The 18,221-nt window shown below is 41.9% G+C and overlaps 1 protein-coding gene across 3 annotated transcripts in view; it reads left to right on the forward strand.

Annotated features, from left to right (window-relative positions):
• The window catches only part of STOX2 (storkhead box 2), a 115,664-nt gene that overhangs the window by 64,521 nt on the left and 32,922 nt on the right, over positions 1-18,221 (forward strand). The window contains exons 1-2 of one of the 3 annotated variants that reach the window (XM_047856631.1): positions 15,712-15,764; positions 15,873-15,992. The exons of the other annotated variants lie outside the window; for them this stretch is intronic. Coding sequence (XP_047712587.1) covers positions 15,968-15,992 — 25 coding nt within the window. The 5' untranslated portion in view covers positions 15,712-15,764; positions 15,873-15,967. Of the gene's footprint in view, positions 1-15,711; positions 15,765-15,872; positions 15,993-18,221 lie in introns of those variants that run through there. 3 annotated transcript variants of the gene reach the window in all.

An 18,221-nucleotide genomic window follows, 5' to 3' on the forward strand; every position in this document is an offset into this window, starting at 1 on the left:
ACCAACAGCGCTTGTTTATTTATGTTTATGTAAACAAAAAAAAGGAACTACAATAAAAAGAAGATTCCACTTGTAAGACGGATAAGCATACTCCGCCCTGTCTTTCCTACCATATGTAGCTGTGAAGTTTGCAAAGAAGACTGAGGACTTTAACAAGAAACGGGATCAGGCAGATTGGGGAAGGAGACCAGAATTTGAGGTACCACCAGATTGGTTGAGTTTCCTTTTTTTTTTTTTGTCTTCCTTGGTATCACATGGCATAGACCCGAAGGTGGCCCAAAACCCAGTAGAGCACACTGGTGTGGACAGGACGATCTTCAAAGGAAGTCCTCGCTTTCTGGCCTGATGAGGAGAAAAGTGGACTCCTACATTCAGATGAGTGAGGGAAGTCACTGTTTTGTTTCTTCTTACTTCTTTCTCTCCTGTCCAACTTCTCGTCATCCTTCAGGGAGAGAGCAGCCATCGGGTTTGGGCAGTCATCTCAAACTGTAAAGATAGAGAAATCCTCTCCAATGAGGGGAAGCATGGTCCCACGAGTATGGAGGTAAATTCCCATTACTTTTTCTCCCTCCAGTTGTACTCCTGTAATTCGGCACCAGACTGTTTGAGACAGTAGCTAGAAGTAGATGCTTGAGCAGGGAAACTAAAGCCCCAGCCTTCTGGAAGAATGATCCCAGGGAACTTGGAAGTGTTGAACAGATCACCTAGAGGAGGGAGCTCAAGAGAGATAGCACATAAAATCCTGTATGAACTCGTGGGTTCACTTCCAAGCTGTGCAAGTGTGGATCCGGACCCTAAGCAGCATTCTGAACACTTTGATATCTGACATATGGACTGGATGATTCCACTGAATGGAACATACAGTGGACAGATGCCGATAGCATTGCAAAAACTTTGAGAACACGACGTTCAAATCACAGCTAACAGAGGTGCTTTGGAAATTACAGCCTGAACTTACCATGTTGATCACCTCCCTTAAAAGGAAAATCAGCTTTTTCCTAAGGATTTAAAGACTCAGAGTCTCATAACATAATAACCAACATTACTCAAAATTACTCAGTGTATATGAAGAACTAGGATAATCTCAATTTGTATGGTAAGGGACAGTCGGCAGTTGCCAGTGCTGAAGTGTCACATGTTGCAATTAGTAGACAAAGACTTTAAATCATCTATTATAATGAATGGCTCAAAAAGTATGGATAAACACTCTTGAAAAGAATAGAAAGGGGGTGGCTCTGTTGGCTGAGCATCCAACTCTTGATTTCAGCTCAGGTCATGATATCACAGTCATGGGATTAAGCCCTGCATAGGCCTGCTTAAGATTCTCTCTCTCCCTCTTTCTCTGGCCCTTCCCTACTCACGTGTGTGTGTGTGTGTGCGCTCTCTCTCTCTCTCTCTCTCTCTCTCTCTCTTAAAAAAAAAGAATAGAGTGTAAAAAGAGGATATAATGTATAACCAAATATTTTAGAATTGAAATATATAATAACCAAAGTTAAAAATTTATGGATGAGCTCAATCCAGAAAGGAGATAATTGAAAAGTCAGTGGATTTAAAGATAGATCAATGGAAGTCTCAACAACAGGGAATAAAAGATTGAAAGAAAAAATAAAGTCTCAGGTTATATAGGGCAGTACTAAAAATGTCTGACATTTTTGTCATCAGAGGTCTGGTGTGATTTGAAAAAAAATATTTGAAGAAATAATGGTTGAAAACTTCCTAAATTTGGTAAGACATAAACTTTCATATTCAAGAAGACCAGCAAATCCTACTAAATAGGATAAACTCAAAAAAATCCATTCCTGGATACATCATAAGCTGCTGAAGATTAAAGAGGAAAAAAATCTTGAAAGCAACTAAAGAAAAAATGATACATAACATATTATAAAAGAACAAGTTGAATGACTGCAGATTCTTCATTAGAAGCCACCAAGGCCAGAATGATACTTATTTTTAAAATACCCAGTGAACATATCCTTCAGATATGAAGACGGAATAATGACATTTTCAGATAAAAAAAAACAAAAAAATTCGCTGCCAGAGACCTGCTCTAAAAGAAATGCTGATGGACAGAAAATGCCAGAGGAAATTTTGGAACATCAGGAATGAAAGAAAAACAATGATGATAAATATCTGGTTAAATATAATTAACTATTTTTCTCTCGAGTTCTGTGAACTATGTGTAATGACAAAACAAATGTAACACTAATGAACTTCTCAGTATGTATAGCTGTAATATATATAACAACTATAACATAAAAGAGGAAGGTCAAGGAACCAATATCATGGTAAGATTTCTCACTTGATGTAGTAAAATATTAATTCTAAAACAGACTGTGAAGAGCTAGGTGTATGTACTGAAATGTTTAGAGTAACAACCAAAAACACTATACGTAGAAATTAATAAAAACTCAATAGATAAATTAAAATAGAATAGTAAAAAATATTCAAATAATCCAAAGAAAATAAGAAAGAAAAACAGGAACAAAATGTGGGTAGAAGCATAAAAAGTGGTATATCTAAATTGCAACATTTAAACAAACTACATTCAACATAAATGGTTTAACAGGGGCGCCTGGGTGGCTCAGTCGGTTAAGCATCCGACTTCAGCTCAGGTCACGATCTCATGGTCCGTGAGTTTGAGCCCCGCATCAGGCTCTGTGCCGACAGCTCAGAGCCTGGAGCCTGCTTCGGATTCTGTGTCTCCCTCTCTCTCTGACCCTCCCCCCATTCAGGCTCTGTCTCTCTCTGTCTCAAAAATAAATAAACATTAAAAAAATTAAAAAAAAATAAATGTTTTAACATACCAAATAAATAACAGATATTGTCAGAATGGACTTTAAAAAAATGACCAAGGGATAGGTTGTCTACAAATAGTACAATTTAAATATAATGAGATGAGTAGGTTGAATGTAAGAGGTTAAAAGACTTACTACGTAACCACTAATCGAAAGAAAACTGGACTTGCCATATCAATGTCAGAAAAAACAGACTTCAGAGCAAGGAAAATTGCTTGGGGATAACAAGGATCGTTACACAAAAAGAATTGAGTAAGCTCACCAAGATGACATAAAAAGTGTATGTACCTCTTCTACCATACACAAAAATCAACTCAAAATGCAATAAAGATTTAAATGTAAGACCCAAAACTGTAACACTTTTGGAAGAAAACAGGGGAAACTTCATGACATTAGTCTTGGCAGTTATTTTAATGATTGTCACTAAATGATTTCAATGACTTCAGTGATTGTCATTGGATATGACACCAGAAGCACAGGCAACAAAAGCAAAATTAGGTAGGTTGGACTACATCAAACTAAAATACTTCTGCACAGCAAGAAAAAACAGTCAAGTAAAAGGGCAACTTCTGGAATGGGAGAAAATATTTATAAGCCATATATTCAAGAACAGGTTAATTTCTAAAATACATAAGGAACTCGTATAACTCAGTAGCAAAAACAAACAACTAATAACCTGAATTGAAAATGGGCTAAGGACTTGAATAGACATTTCTCCAAAGAAGATATCTGAGTGGCCAACAGGTATATGAAAAGATGCTCAATGTGATTAATCATCAGAGAGAGAGAGAGGGAAAGAAAGAAAGAAAGAAAGAAAGAAAGAAAGAAAGAAAGAAAGAAAGAAAGAAAGAAGAAAGAAAAAAAGAGAAGAAAGAAACAAGTGCTGGTGAGGATGTAGAGAAATTGGAAATCTTGTACTCTGTAGGTGGGGATGAAAAATGGTGCAGCCACTATTGAAAACAATGTAAAATTTCCTCAAAAAATTAAAAATAGAACTACCATATGATCCAGAAACCCCACTTCTTATTTATTCAAAAGAACTGAAAGCAGGATCTTGAAGAAATATGAGCACTCTCATGTTCCTTGCCACACTATTCACTATAGGCAAGAGGTGAAACAACCCAAATGTCCATCAACAGACGAATGGATAAAATGTGGTATATACATATAATAGAATATTATTCAGCCTTAAAAAAGCAAGCTGTCCTACAATAAGCAACAACGTGGATGAGCCTTGGGGACACTATGCTAAGTCAAATAAGCTAGTCATAGAAGGATGAATACTGCAGGATTCTACTTACTATATCTAAAACAGGCAAATTCATAGGGGCAAAAAAATAGAATGATGTCTGCCAGGGACTCGGGGGACAGGAGAAAATGGGGAGTTGCTAATCAATGAAATGTATGAAATTTTAGTTTTGCAAGATGAATAAGTTCTAGAGATCTGATGGACAACATTGTGCCTCTGGATAACAAAACCGCATCGTACACTTAAACATCTGTGTTAAGAAGATAGATCTCGTGGTAAATATTCTCACAAAAAAAAAAATTGTCTCCTAAAAAGAGTATATTAACAGTGTATGTACCTAACAACAGAGCTTCAAAGTACATGAGACAAAATAGAACCGAAAAGAGAAATGGGTGATTATAGTTGGTTGGGGACTTCAGCATGGCTCTTGTGGTAATTGATAGAATAAGTAAGTGGAAAACCAGTAAGAATGTAGAAAAACTGAACAATACCATTAACCAACTAGATCCAAATGACATTTATAAAGCATTCCTCCTCAAAATAGCAGAATAGACGTTCCTTTGAAATCCTCAGAGATCATTCACAAAGATAGATGATATCCTGAAACATAAAACATATCTAAAAGCAGTTAAAAGAGTTGAAATAGTTCAAAGTGTGTTATTTTACCGTAATGGAATTTAGCTAGAAATCAACAACAGACAGGTAACTGATAAATCCCCAAATGCTAGGAAATTAAAGAACTGCTTCTAAGTAATCCATGGATCAAAGAGGAAGTCTCAGGAAAAGTAGAAAGTATTTTGAGGTGAGCAAAAATGAAAATACAACATACCACAATTCATATGAAGCAGACAAAGCGGGGCTTAGAGGGAAATATATAGATTAAGTGCTTAGGTTAGAAAAGAAGAAATGATCTGTAATGAACAATCTAAGCTTTCACCTGAAGGAGCTAGAAAGAGGAGAGCCAAATAAATCCAAAGCAAGCAGAAGGAAAGAAAAATAATAAAGTGTAGATGTCAAGGAATTTCAAAACAAAATTAATAGAGCCAATGAAGTCAGAAACTGGTGTTTCAAAAAGAAAAGAAAAAGAAATGAAATTGATAAATCTCTAGCCAAATTGATCAGGAAATAAGATGCAAATTGTCAATACTAGGAGTGAAAGAAGCTATATCACTACAGATCTCACAGACATTAAAAAGTAGGTGAATACCACAAACAAGTCTGTGTACATAAATTCAACAATTTAGAGGAAACGGACCAAATTCTAGAAAAAACATCCTATCAGGACTCACTCAAGAAGTAGATTACCTGAACCGTTCTGTATCCTTTAAACACATTTTTAAACTCTAGTTAAAATTTCACTGCCCAAAACCCAAATCTCCAGGTCCAGATAGTTTTCTACCAAACACTTATGGAAGAAATGCCACTAATTTCACATGAAAATAGAAGAGGGGGCAGGACTTCCCAACTCACTTTATGAAACCAGCATTATCCTACTGCCAAAACCAGACACATTACCATAAAATTACAGGCCAATGTACCTCATAAACATAGATGCAGAAATCCTCCCCCAAATATTAGCAAATTGAATGTAGTAATATATAGGAAGAATAATAAACCATTTCCAAGTGGGGATTAGACCTGGAATGCAGTGCTAATTCAGCATTTGAAAATCAGTCACTGTAATCCACCATATTAACAAACCAACGAAGAAAAGAATCACATCATAATGTCAATTGATTCAGAAAAGCAATTGTCAAAATTCAACATACATTCGTGATAAAAGCTCTTCATCTGGGAATAGAGGGCAACTTCCTTAACCTGACACAGAACATCTACAAAACTGTGCTGCTGGCATCTTATTTAATAGAGAAGGACTGAACACTTTCCCCTTAACACTGGGGCTAAGACTAGGATGTCCATTCTCACTGTTCCTATTCAGCATCATGCTAGAATTCCTAAAAAAAATTCCTAAGGAAAAAGAAACTAAAAGGCTTACAAGTTGTAATAAAACCATTCTTATTTGCAGACAACATGCTTGACCATGTAGAAACATCTCAAGAAATCTATGGAAAAGCTCCCAGGCTACGTTGTTCATTGGATTGCAAAACTGCATAACCAATCTAGGAAGTAGTCTAGCAGTTTCTTATAAAGGTAAACACACTCTTACCATGTGACCCGCCATCCCATTCCTCCTTCATGCAACAACATGGACATATCAGTTGTTTCCAGGCGTTAGGAGTATACAAGGATCAGGATGAAAGAGTTTTTTTGAGGGGGTGATGGAATTGCTCTGTGTCTGACTCATCGTGATGATTACCCAAATCTACATATGTGTTAAAACCCATAGATCTTGAACATATTAAGAAACTCCTTGATTTTGGTATGTTAATTAGAAAAAATTGCGTCTAAAAAGTTACCAGTTTTCATGGTAAAAGTGAATGGTACCTGATGTTCTTGTGATTGCTCATTGATAAACTAGATGAGATCCCTACTGTCCAGTAGAACGTTCTGAGATGATGGAAGTATTCTATTTATGCTGTGCGCAATGTGGTGAACACCAGCCCCCCTGTTAGCTAATGAGCACTTGAAATAGAACTAAAATTTCAATTTATTTCATTCAAATTAACTTAAAAAAAACCCCACACATCGCTAGTAGCTACTGTATTGGACAGAGCAAATATAGATGGTTGTATAATCACTGTGATCCCAGACAGCAAAGAAATCCTAATTCTTTTTATCCATCCATTAGAGAGGGATAAAAGACAATATGACTGGTTTGTATTTCTTGACTCCAGGATTTTCTGATTTTGTCCCCCTAGTTCCGTAAATTCTTTATTTGTTAATAAAAAGGTAGACTGTGACTTCCGCGAGATGACATACAGAGGATGACACTGAGGTTTGGACTCACGTCAGCCAAAGAAGCTAGTAGATAAGTTCAAGTGTGTGATAATGAATACATACAGGAAGCCCAAGCCCAAATAACATTGTTGTCTTTCTGTCAATAACTAGTGCCTGTCTCAGGTGCTGAAAACACTGTTTGCAACCCCTGTCGTGAGTACGGAAAATACAGTCCAAATCCTGTTTGCACCCTAGTTAGTTGGAACGGTGTAGACATTAGAGTCAGTCCAGGGTTTATGCACGTGTCGGGAAAGCAGCACATTGAAGGGACCACCGTTCCCCTGAAGTGTGTGTTAGATTAGCGGCTTCCCCCTTCCAACAGGGTTCTGTTGGAACCTGTAAGAAGTAGGAACACAACCCAGGCCTGCTGAGTTCAGCTCTGTGATGGAAATGTTTGGCCGGTATTTCTTTACACTCCGTCTGGACTTAGTTTGCAGTAATTTTTCCCCCTCTTATTCATCGTTTTCTTGGGGACGTAGTGTGATACCTCCTTTTCATGTGTGTTTACTTTTCATTCTTTCGTTAATTGGAAGCACCTTGAGGTCAGAGGTTAGTTCTATAGATATGTCTCCTTTTAAAAAATATGGCAGCCTTTGCAACATTTTCTGTCTCTCTCTCTCTCTCTCTTTTTTTCCTGATTCCATCTTAGAAGGAATGCAACCCACAGAAAGAATAACTTGGCCATAATGAAATAAGCCAGTGATCAAGTAATTCAGTTTCTCAGCTCTTTGACCTTCTAACTAACTCCAGCTAAAAGAGCTCTCGGGCTCTCTAACGGTATGTCTTTGAAGCTGCAGAGGGACTGATGATAACTTTGAAAACGAATTGGGAAGTACCACTTTCTGGTGTATTTTCAGATGTAGTTGTTGCTTCTCAAATTGGGGGCGTGTTTGCCTCCAGGGACTGAGGCCTACACTGCAGGTTTACACAACCTCAGGACAAACGTGGATGGGCTTCCTGGAGCTGGTTCCCTTGTGGATTTTGGAAAGCAATGTTGAATGATCTTCAGTGGAAACATTTTTTTTAAGCTTTTACTATTAAGGCAAAAAGTGATATATTACAGAGTGTATTATGTGGCTCGCATGAATTTCAGGGAGACTTCCAAACAGAATCTTTTTCCTGGCAGACTGCGGACTTCTTTGGGCACACCATTCCTGTCGTCTGCAGATGAAGATACAGAGTACAAAAAAAAAAAAGAAAGAAAGAAAGAAAAAGAAAAAAGAGAGAAAAGAAAATACTGAGCGCCGCTGTCTGAGGTGTAGTCAGGTGAATTTTTGCCCAGTGGTTTGGAAATGAATAGTCCACAAATCCAGGTGCTTAGTAATAAAATATATCACCTCATTTCCCCACGTTTTCCCGTAGTTTTCTTGACATTTAATATCAAAACATCAAATTTAAAATCTGTCTTTTACCTATAAACTCACCAGCTCTCCGTTTTTCTCACCTCACTTTTATCTTTTCCTTCCTTGTCTTCTTTGGACATTGATTAGAAGAACTGAGGGCAGAAAAATAATGCATACCACAATGAAGTATGGAAAATTGGACATCTGCCTACTTAATTTATAGTATGGTACTGCAAATGCATCCAGAAAGGTCTTACAGTTTAATATTCTTTTAATAAGTTTTACAGGGTGTTGCAGAGTTGTGAGGAGATGTCTGCACTGAGAATCAGGACATCTGTGGGGGCTAGTTGTGGCTTTGTTATTAACTCTCTTTAACCTTGGGGAAGTCATTTCTCCCATTTGGAACCTAGGATTATCCTCAGTCAGATGAGTTTCAGTGCCTTGCCCAGCTCTAAAATGTCATTCTTCTGTTTTCCTAATCCCACGAGGAATGATCTAATCCAAAGACTTTGGAGAATTTCAGTAAGTAACATAGAATAACCTTATTCTTGGCTCTGTGGTCTTTTTGGTGCTCTCTAATGCTTGTAGGGATACCGAGTGTATTCGTTCTTTAAATGTTTAGTTTCCTTGCCTATACCATGCTGCATTGAATCCAACCATAATTGCAATGGTTTCTTCCACCATAACAATAATGAACTTACCTTGGTCAACCCTGGGCTGTAAAGCCCCTTGAAAACTTTGGAACTTTCTCTTTCTGAAACCACCATTGAATTTTAAATTTGTAGCTTTGATCAGCTCTTGTGCAACTAGGAAAGCCTCGTCTGTTATTGGTGCCCAAGGATTTTTCTTTAGAGGATTTCTCCTCTTCCCTTTATTTCTCAGTTTGAACTAATATTCTACCCCGGGCATTACTCCAGATGTCAGACTATCACCAGAGTGCAGGCTTTTGGACAGTTTCTCGGCAAGTCGTATTAGGTGTACATGATGCTTCTAGAAATGCATTGCGGATAGTACTCTAATATTTCATACTGGACATTTTGAACAGTCCCTTTGTGAAACAGAAAAGCATCTCACATCTCTGCGCTTGTCTCTGTCCCTTGTTCAGGCACTCTTTGCATCTTGTTGGGGCTCACACAATAGGCTCTTTCCTTGTGTCAGTAATTCATTATCTTCTCTCTTTGGACGTAGCCTATACCCTGTTGCCACAGTAACATAAACCTTCAGCATAAATAGCATCACCCCCTGTGAGAACCTTTAATGCCTTTCTCCTACACTTTCCTGCTCTTCAAAATCTTATCTCAGCTTGACTGCTCTGGTTTTATCTCTAGCCATCTCCTTCATGTATCCTGCCATGCTAGCCAAGCAAGGTCGGCCACCAGTCATTCTCTGAGACAGCTTGTACTGTCTAACCCACGTGGTCTGTAAGCACCTGGCTTTGCTGCCTGGAAAGACATCCCCACCATGTTTCTTCTTCCCGCTTTGTCTGCCCAACTTCGGGGCCCACCTCAACTGCTTCCTTCCTGAAGCACTACTCTGTTCCCACCACACTTCCTTACCACCTGTCTCTTACATCAGAAATTGCCATCTTTCTTTGGTCTCACAATACTCTTCCTCTCTTTGCCTTGAACATCTCAGATGTTGGCACAAAACTGTGAGGATAGATGCTGTGACTTCACGTTCATTCTGACCTCAGCAACAAGCAGTGTCTTACATGTTGCATTTAATAAATGTCTGTTGACTTGAATGACACTGAATTAGGGTAGGTTTGGTATAATATTGCTGCAGACGAGGATTTTTATCTCCCCTGTTGGTACATTCTTGCAAACCAGAGAGAGTGTTGGCATCACAGACTTCTGGGTGGCGTCGGGGGCCAGAGAAACCCCCCAGGGGAAGCAGCATCTGGCCATACTGTCAACATATCATCCCTCTAAGGGACTGCCATAAGCGTATAAATACTTGCTTTTGGAGGATGAGTTCATGCAAGGGTAGTGCTTCTTGGGAGGAGACTTACTAATTGCTGTAACAGATGTCAAGGGGAATTCATTGCAAATATAAGGTGGGTCATTTTCTAATCCTTTAGAGTCTCTTCTTAATCTGACCTTGAGCCCCCCGTTTTGCTTCCTCTTCGTCTGTGTTGCAGTAGGAACCCCGTGCCCCACCTCATGCTTCCCACCTCCCCCCATCAGCACCTCCACACCTGGGCTCATACTTCCTCTCTGCAGGCCATTCATTCATCCGTTCATTCATTCAGCACCTATTTATTTCGTGCCTTCCATTGGTTGGGCACTTTTCCAGGAATACATCTGTAAACATAGGGCATGCAAAAACCCCTCTCTCCAAGGAGCTCATGTTCTAACACGTGGTATGCCCTTTCTCTGTCTCCCGCCCGTCCGGATTTTAGGACAAACTTGCCTTGGCCTTTGAGCCATCCCTGACTGCTTCGGCCAGCTACTTTACTCCAGAGTTCTCAGAGGCGCCTGTCACCCGTTCCTCCTCTTGGACAGACACTGTCTTGCATTCTTTGCACTTCTTCTGTGTGGATGTCTTGTCTCTGCAAGTGTTTTATAGGCTTCTTATGAATAGAAACCATGTCCCCTGTTCATAAAAAGGTGTGTGTACCACTGTGTATATCCTACATTACGTACACTATTCACACATGCTCAAATCTCCATCCTTACCACAGACTTTGCAGCTCGGTACCCAATAAATATTTTTAACCGATTTAAGATACTTACTGCTGTCCTTTATCAAGTACAGCAGCTCTAAGGCTGTAAGATCCTGCATGACTGTGTCACTGGGTGGTGCTACGATGTCCTCTTTTGCCAAGGAACCCGTCAAGCGCCAGGCACAACCTCTGCCCACACCTCATCAACTGATCAAATCACCTCTGCGATAGTCTGTGTGATGTTTGTAAATCTTTACTGTAACACCAAAGCTGTTATTAAAAGGAGCAAGAGGCAGCGGCGGGGGTGGGGGGGGAGGGCGGGGAGGAGGACGAGGACTGCTCATAACGCCTCTCTTGAGTTTCTCTCCCCATCAGAGACTGGTACCTAAACCATCAGAGTGCCGGGCAGATAGGCAGAGGGGGCGGGGGAGGGAGGCAGAGAATCCGAAGCGGGCTCCACGCTGACAGCAGAGAGGATGCGGGGCTAGAACTCACAAACTGTGAGGTCATGACCTGAGCCAAAGTCAGATGCTCAACCACTGAGCCACCCAAGCGAGCCGGGTGGCATAACGCACGGGCTCTGGGGCTTGTTCTGCAGGTTCAAATCCTGCTTCTGCCGCTTAGCAACTGTGGGAACTTGAGAAAGAGTGAATCTCTTTTTAAAACGGGGATAATAATGGGAAGCCTGGGTGGCTCAATCGGTTAAGCGTCCACTCTCCATCTCTGCTCAGGTCGTGATCTCACAGTTCGTGAGTTCGAGCCCCACATTGGGCTCTGTGCTTACTGCATGGGGCCTACTTGGAATTCTCTCTCCTTCTCTCTGCCCCGACCCCACTTGTGCTCTCTCTCTCTGTTAAAATAAATAAATAAACTTTAAAAAATGGGGACGATAATGGGTAAAGTGGAAAGCTGGGTCCTTGGAAAGCTTAGGTGAGTTTCTAATATGGTCATTGGAGGCCCATGTATAGGTGGAAACATACATATTCAGATGTTAGAAATTTCGAATACCTTTTGATTTGTAATTTTCCATCCTTTTTCTTTGGGTATTTTTTTTCTTTATCCGTTAATTTAACCTTTTCTATATCATAGAGGAAATCTGAATTTTTAGCTATCAGGAGGTGGTCCAGTGACCCAGAGCTTCCTCAGGGGCTCTTACGTTGCCAGAGCTAAAGATGCTCTATTTAGAGCTTCATTTTTCATACATTTATTCTGTAGCTACATCACTGCACTCTTACAGTGCAGTGGTTTACGAGGCATACTTTTTAACCTTGTAGTGATCAGACTGTGCCTGACAGGAACGAGCTGGAGAAGGCGGATTTGGTGGATTTATAACTAACGACACAACCACACTCAGAGGGAGTCAAGTCAAGGTGAGCCGTCCTGGCAGGAGGCCCCGGTGCTGGGCCACAGTCTCAGTCTGTGTCACGGATGAGAATCTAGGTGGCAGACTAAATGAGAGGAAGCAGGGGTGCCTGGGTGGCTCAGTGGGTTAAGCGTCCGACTTCAGCTCAGGTCTTGATCTCACGGCTCGTGAGTTTGAGCCCCACATCGGGCCCTGCACTGACAGCTCAGAGCCTGGAGCCTGCTGCAGATTCTGTGTCTCCCTCTCTCTGCCCCTCCCCCACTTGCACTCTCTCTCTCTCTCTCTCTCTCTCTCTCGAAAATAAATAAATGTTAAAAAAAAATTTTTAATGAGAGGAAGTAATACATCAGGAAGGAAAATCAAAACTAAACCATTTCTGATGAAAATGCATAGGGCATCATGGATGAGGGTTTTTTTCAAGTGTATAAGTGAGACCTGATTTAATAGCAGTTAATGTGAAGAAGTCCTCTGGGGGTTGACCATCTGACTCAGCCAAAAGCCTACTGTATAGTCTCAGGCCACGTGAATATTATAGAGTCCAGAACAAGGGAGGTAACGGTGAGAACACAGCTAGGGTGTATTTGGTTCTTTGTACGTTTTTTTGTTAAGTTTCTCTATTTATTTTGAGAGAGAGAGCAGGAGAGTATTCAAGCCGGGGTGGCGGGGGGAGAGGCAGAGAGAGAGGGAGAGAGAGAGAATCCCAAGCAGCCTCTGTGCTGTCAGTGCAGAGCCTAACACAGGGCTTGAGTTCACGAAACCGTGAGATCGTGACAGGAGCTGAAACCGAGAGCCAGGTGCTTAACCCACTGAGCCGCCCAGGCATCCTGGTTCTTTGTACAACATTTCAAGAGGGAAGTTGATACGCCAGAGCAGAAGCAAAGGAGGGAAACCACGAGGGCAGAGGATTTGGAAAGTGTCAGATGGTTGAGGGATCTGAAGAAACTTTATTTAATAATGTCAAGACCATGTATCAGTCAGTCAATCAATGAGCATGTAGTGTGTGTGGTTACGAAGTGTCCCAAACTGTAGGCGACTAGAGAAGAGATCGTTTGGAATGTAGGGATGGGATTTTTATTTGTAGATACCGAGTGACTGGTCAGGCACAAGACGGTTATAAGTTTTTTATTTTCCGAGGGCAGAATGGGAATCCCTCCGTGGGGTCATAGGACTCAGTTCCTGGAGGGAGGGCCTTCCCCAGGGGGGTATGCACAGGCTGGGATGAGACCCCGGCTCCTGGGGGAGGAGGTCGCGGGAGACAGGCTACATCACAGAAGTTACAAGAAGAAAGGATTCTGGTAGGATTGTAGGGAGGGACCGTCCGAACTCAGCAATCTGGCATAGTCTCACTGAGAGATTCAGGGCATGTTTGTTCTCCCAGCTCTGGTTGTGCCCTGTAATTTGTATTCAGGGAAGGCTAGTTGCTGTATTTGTGAGGATGTGGGGAACATGCTGTACATGCATCTCCTGCTACCCAAATCTCTTTGGTTTCTTGTATCGGATCATTTACTGATACCTGGTTCTTGAGTGCAGAGAGTGAGAGGTGCCTGCTTTGGTGTCCTTTCTAAAAATTTTTTTTTTCAACGTTTATTTATTTTTGGGACAGAGAGCGACAGAGCATGAACGGGGAAGGGGCAGAGAGAGAGGGAGACACAGAATCGGAAACAGGCTCCAGGCTCCGAGCCATCAGCCCAGAGCCCGACGCGGGGCTCGAACTCACGCGAGATCACTCGAGATCTCGCGAGATCGTAAACTCCCGGACCGCGAGATCGTGACCTGGCTGAAGTCGGACGCTTAACCGACTGCACCACCCAGGCGCCCCTGGTGTCCTTTCTTTTGGGGCAGTTTGGACAGCATCCTTCCTAGGAGCACAGAATTCACTTCTTCCCTAATTATTCTTTTCCTCGCAGGCTCCATTTCTCTGCGGTTTTAGCGCTGACTGCTGATGTCCCTATCTTCCTTTCCTCCCTCCCCAACTCCCACCCCCTTTCCCTCTCGAGATGTTTATATGTTGTTTCGTGTACTCTAAATAGAGATGAAGCGTTTCCTCTCTGGCTCTGATGAAATAGGGCCCCGTGCTGTGTATGTGTGTCTATAAATACAACCACGTACACGTGCATATGCATGAGTTAGTTGGTGCAGGGCTCACACACAGTGCAGCGAAAAAGACGTTTTCACACAACTATGTAATTGATTTTTTTTTTTTTTGGCCTTACTGGTCTGAGACACAGAAAATTTAAAAAAAAAAAAAAAAGAAAAGAAAAGAAAAGAAAAAGCAGAGGAAGCCACGATGTAAAAACCACCACCACCACCAACCACCCTGTGAATCCTAGCGCTCTGTGCAGTTTCAGCTGTGTGGCGAGCCCAGGAGAAGCTCACGCTGGAATGAGTTCCTGACACAGTGACCTCATTCCCAACACCGCCTCTCCGGGGCGGCGGCGGGGGCTGCGGGAGCTGTGGCCGCGGGTGCCACAGCCTGTGGGCTGTGCCGGCAACGAGGAGACCCAGGCGTGCGAGGGCTTGTGCGGCGCCTGGAATTTATGACAAATAGCTCACTGCAGCTAAACTTTGATCCAGTGTTACAGTCGAGCCGCCTGTTACACACAGGAGGGAGATCCGTCCTGCATCACAATGAAAAGCCAGCCTTAAGAGAGAGAGAGAGAGAGAGAGAGAGAGAGAGGGAGAGGGAGAGGAGAGGGAGAGGGAGAGGGAATGTGTCAGGTTTATAATTACAGACTGGTGAGTATATGACGCTAGATCAATTTCAATGTGTGTGTGTGTGTGTGTGTGTGTGTGTGTGTGTGTGTGTGTGTGTGTTCGTTCTTCAAGCATCCGGAGGTACGTGCCCTTTTTTGCTGTTTTAATGATGCAAAGATCTGAGTTGGCGCTAAACGCGTGGGAGGGGACCCGGATCCCTTGGAAGGAGGATGCACCCCCTGGCAGCCCCAGGCCCGGGGTGCGTTCCCAGCCCAGAGTCTCCGCGCTGCACAGACAAAGGAGCCAGCGCAGACAACCAGAGGAGGCTGTAGCTTTTCTTGGAGCGATGACTCATTTCGGTTCACAAAGGATTCTGGGCAGGGTAGTGAGAAGTCAGGTTGGCTGATCCGTCCCTATGACTTCACTTTGCAGAGAACAAGGCAGAAGAGGAGTGATACTGCAGATTCCCGAGGCACTGCAGTGCGATACTGGCTCAGTGCGAGTGGCTGTGATGTATGAGATAGGCACGGGACAGACCCCAGCTGTCCCATGCAAATAGGAGCAAAGACTGGTAAAAAGGATCTGTTTGTTTGTTTTTTCTTCCAAAATCGTTACCAGCAAAGTACATTCACAGAGCCTTTTTAAAGGTGCTTCTTGCCAGCTTTTGAACCGAACTTGAACCAGTATGTCGAGCCCCGAATTGTAAGAAGAGCTGAGAGTTCTGGAAAACTCAGTTTTTAAAAGTAGACCTCCGAAGGTAAAGTACCAGATTCCTGTTATGTTCCACGTGCCCTCAGTAGCCAATCTGAAATGCTCATATTTAGGATATTATTACTCGAAGGTTTACTCTTTCTTCTTATTCCAGATTCTAGGACGTCCGTTTCTGTCACTGGCTCCTCCTTGTGCCTGGATGCAGTCCCCTAGCATGCACCAGGCTTTAGCGTCAAAGCTACCTGGGGCATGGAGCCAGTCCAGAAAGGGTCAGGTACGTTTTCCCTGCTTTTCTTTCAAGACGTGTTGTGTGCGAAGCCATATGGTAAGATGTCGACACCCGCTTTGAGAAGAGTACGCTGTCCCCTGAAAGGTGGTCTTGCCTCAGTCTTAGGCAGCAGACATGCCCCGTGGTAGGCTGATGCCACCTCAGCAGCATGATTCATCCTAAGTCACATCAGAGCTGAAAAGTCAGACAGCTGTAGGATTTGCGAACAGGAGATAATTAAACCGCTTCAGATTCCCATCCGCTGCAGTATCTCTTCTACTCTTCCAGTGGGGGCATTCTACAAATACTGTTTGAAATGTCTTCTTCTCAATTAATATAGTCCCCGAAATTTGGCGTGTTATTTGGCCTGTTAACCTACATGTAGTGCACTGAAATCCAAGAGAGCCTGATTTATACGCTCAGGGACTGTTTCCAACACCAACATCAGATTGAGGTTGCTATTAACCACTAAGGAAGCAAGCGTGTTTCTTCCTCGTCTGCTTTAGGATTCAAATGATTACATAGCTGTTTTCTTACAACATCCATGGGCTTTTCACACAGAAGCTTTTTTTTTTTTCTTTAAATAGTGAGATGGCAAAATGTGGTCCTCAGAAGTCCATTACATGCTACGTTTCCAAAGTGAAACTCGGCAAATCCGAAAGCGTGGCTTTAACTATCTCGTCGCATTCGTAGGTTTAGCACTCTTTCTTATTAAAGATGTTTCGAGAGCACCAAATCCCTGATGTCATTTGTACTCATAATGAGAACACTTTAAAATGCAAACTCTGCATTGGGTAGGCTCCTTGAACCCCTCTTCTTCTCTTTGCTTTCATATCCGTTGCCCTCGCTCACTCTTCCACGGAGGGGCAGAAAGCATGCTTCCTTTCTACACGGTTAAAGATGTCTCTTCTTGGTGCACAGTGCTGTGCATCTTCAAAGCAAAGTCGAGCATGTTGAGTCAGTATTAAAAGATGCTTGGTGACACCGTAGTATATTGAGAATATACAGTAATTATATAAGGTCCCCACACCCATCATTTCGATTCATCCTTAAAGACCCTATTCAAAGTCTCCCTCTTGCATAAAGCCTTCCCTAATTTCTCCAACAGAAGGTCATTTCTTAATGCTATTATAGAATTCCTACTTCTGTCTATGGATAGATGAATGTAATTATATATGAGTAAATTCCTATTATTGAGTTAATTTGCTAGCCATTCATGTATTTTCTTGTATCTCTTCTAAGGATGTTGTAAACAGTGATTTAAGTATGTTCTAGCTGCTTGTATTTTCATGCATTTATTTCATGTTTCCCCACCCAAATCATAAGCTCATTGAAGGCAAGGATCGAGATTTATGTCTGTGTCTACAGTTCCCATCTCCTAGTAGTTCCCTGTACACGGGAATCCTCCTTAAATAGTGGATTCAGAAGAGAGGCAGTTTAAAAAGCATTCATTTGTCACAGAGGGCGAGAATGGTCTGTTTTGTTCATTTTAAGAGTCTTCACAAGGTAGATTACTGCAGGATGGACGTCAGGAGTTCAAATTCTAGCCATGATGATTGTTCTTACCTTGAGACATGGTTCCAGACAGAGTCGTACGCTGCTCGTAGAGGGTTGTTACTGTTAAGAACAGATGTGAAGATGCGACCCTTCAATGGGGACATTGTTTATGATTTACTTGGTTAGGAGGCATATTACCGGACAAGCCATCCGGAGGCAAGGAGTGTGCAAAACTCCGAGATTTTGTGCGTAAGTGACTCTCTTGAATCGCACAGGATGTTTTCCTTAGAAGGGGTAACCATCATGGCTCTTTGTGCCTCGGGTTCTGTCAGAGATTATGTAGCTCCTAGTGTCACTGGTTTTTGGTCCTAAGGGTATCTCCTCAAAGGCGGAGTTTCCTTTCTCAGGTAAGAGAGTGGCCCAGCCAAAATTTCCAAAGAGGCCGGCTTTGTTTGGTGTCCTTGTAACTCTCTATCCATACAATTTCTCATCTTCTGGTGCCCTTCTCTCTTCCCCTTTGCTTTCACACCATCCTCCCCCAGCCCAGTAATACATGTCAAATGTTGTATGTTTACACACAACACACACACGCACACACATATATTGTATGCATATATAGGTATATATACATATGAAGTATATATGATATGTGTATAGTATATGTGTATATATTAATGTGTATAATATATGTGTATAATTCTTGTGTATATGTGTATATTTTATACATATATATTCTAT

The sequence above is a fragment of the Prionailurus viverrinus genome, chromosome B1 (genome assembly GCF_022837055.1).
Source record: "Prionailurus viverrinus isolate Anna chromosome B1, UM_Priviv_1.0, whole genome shotgun sequence".
Taxonomy (NCBI): domain Eukaryota; kingdom Metazoa; phylum Chordata; class Mammalia; order Carnivora; family Felidae; genus Prionailurus; species Prionailurus viverrinus.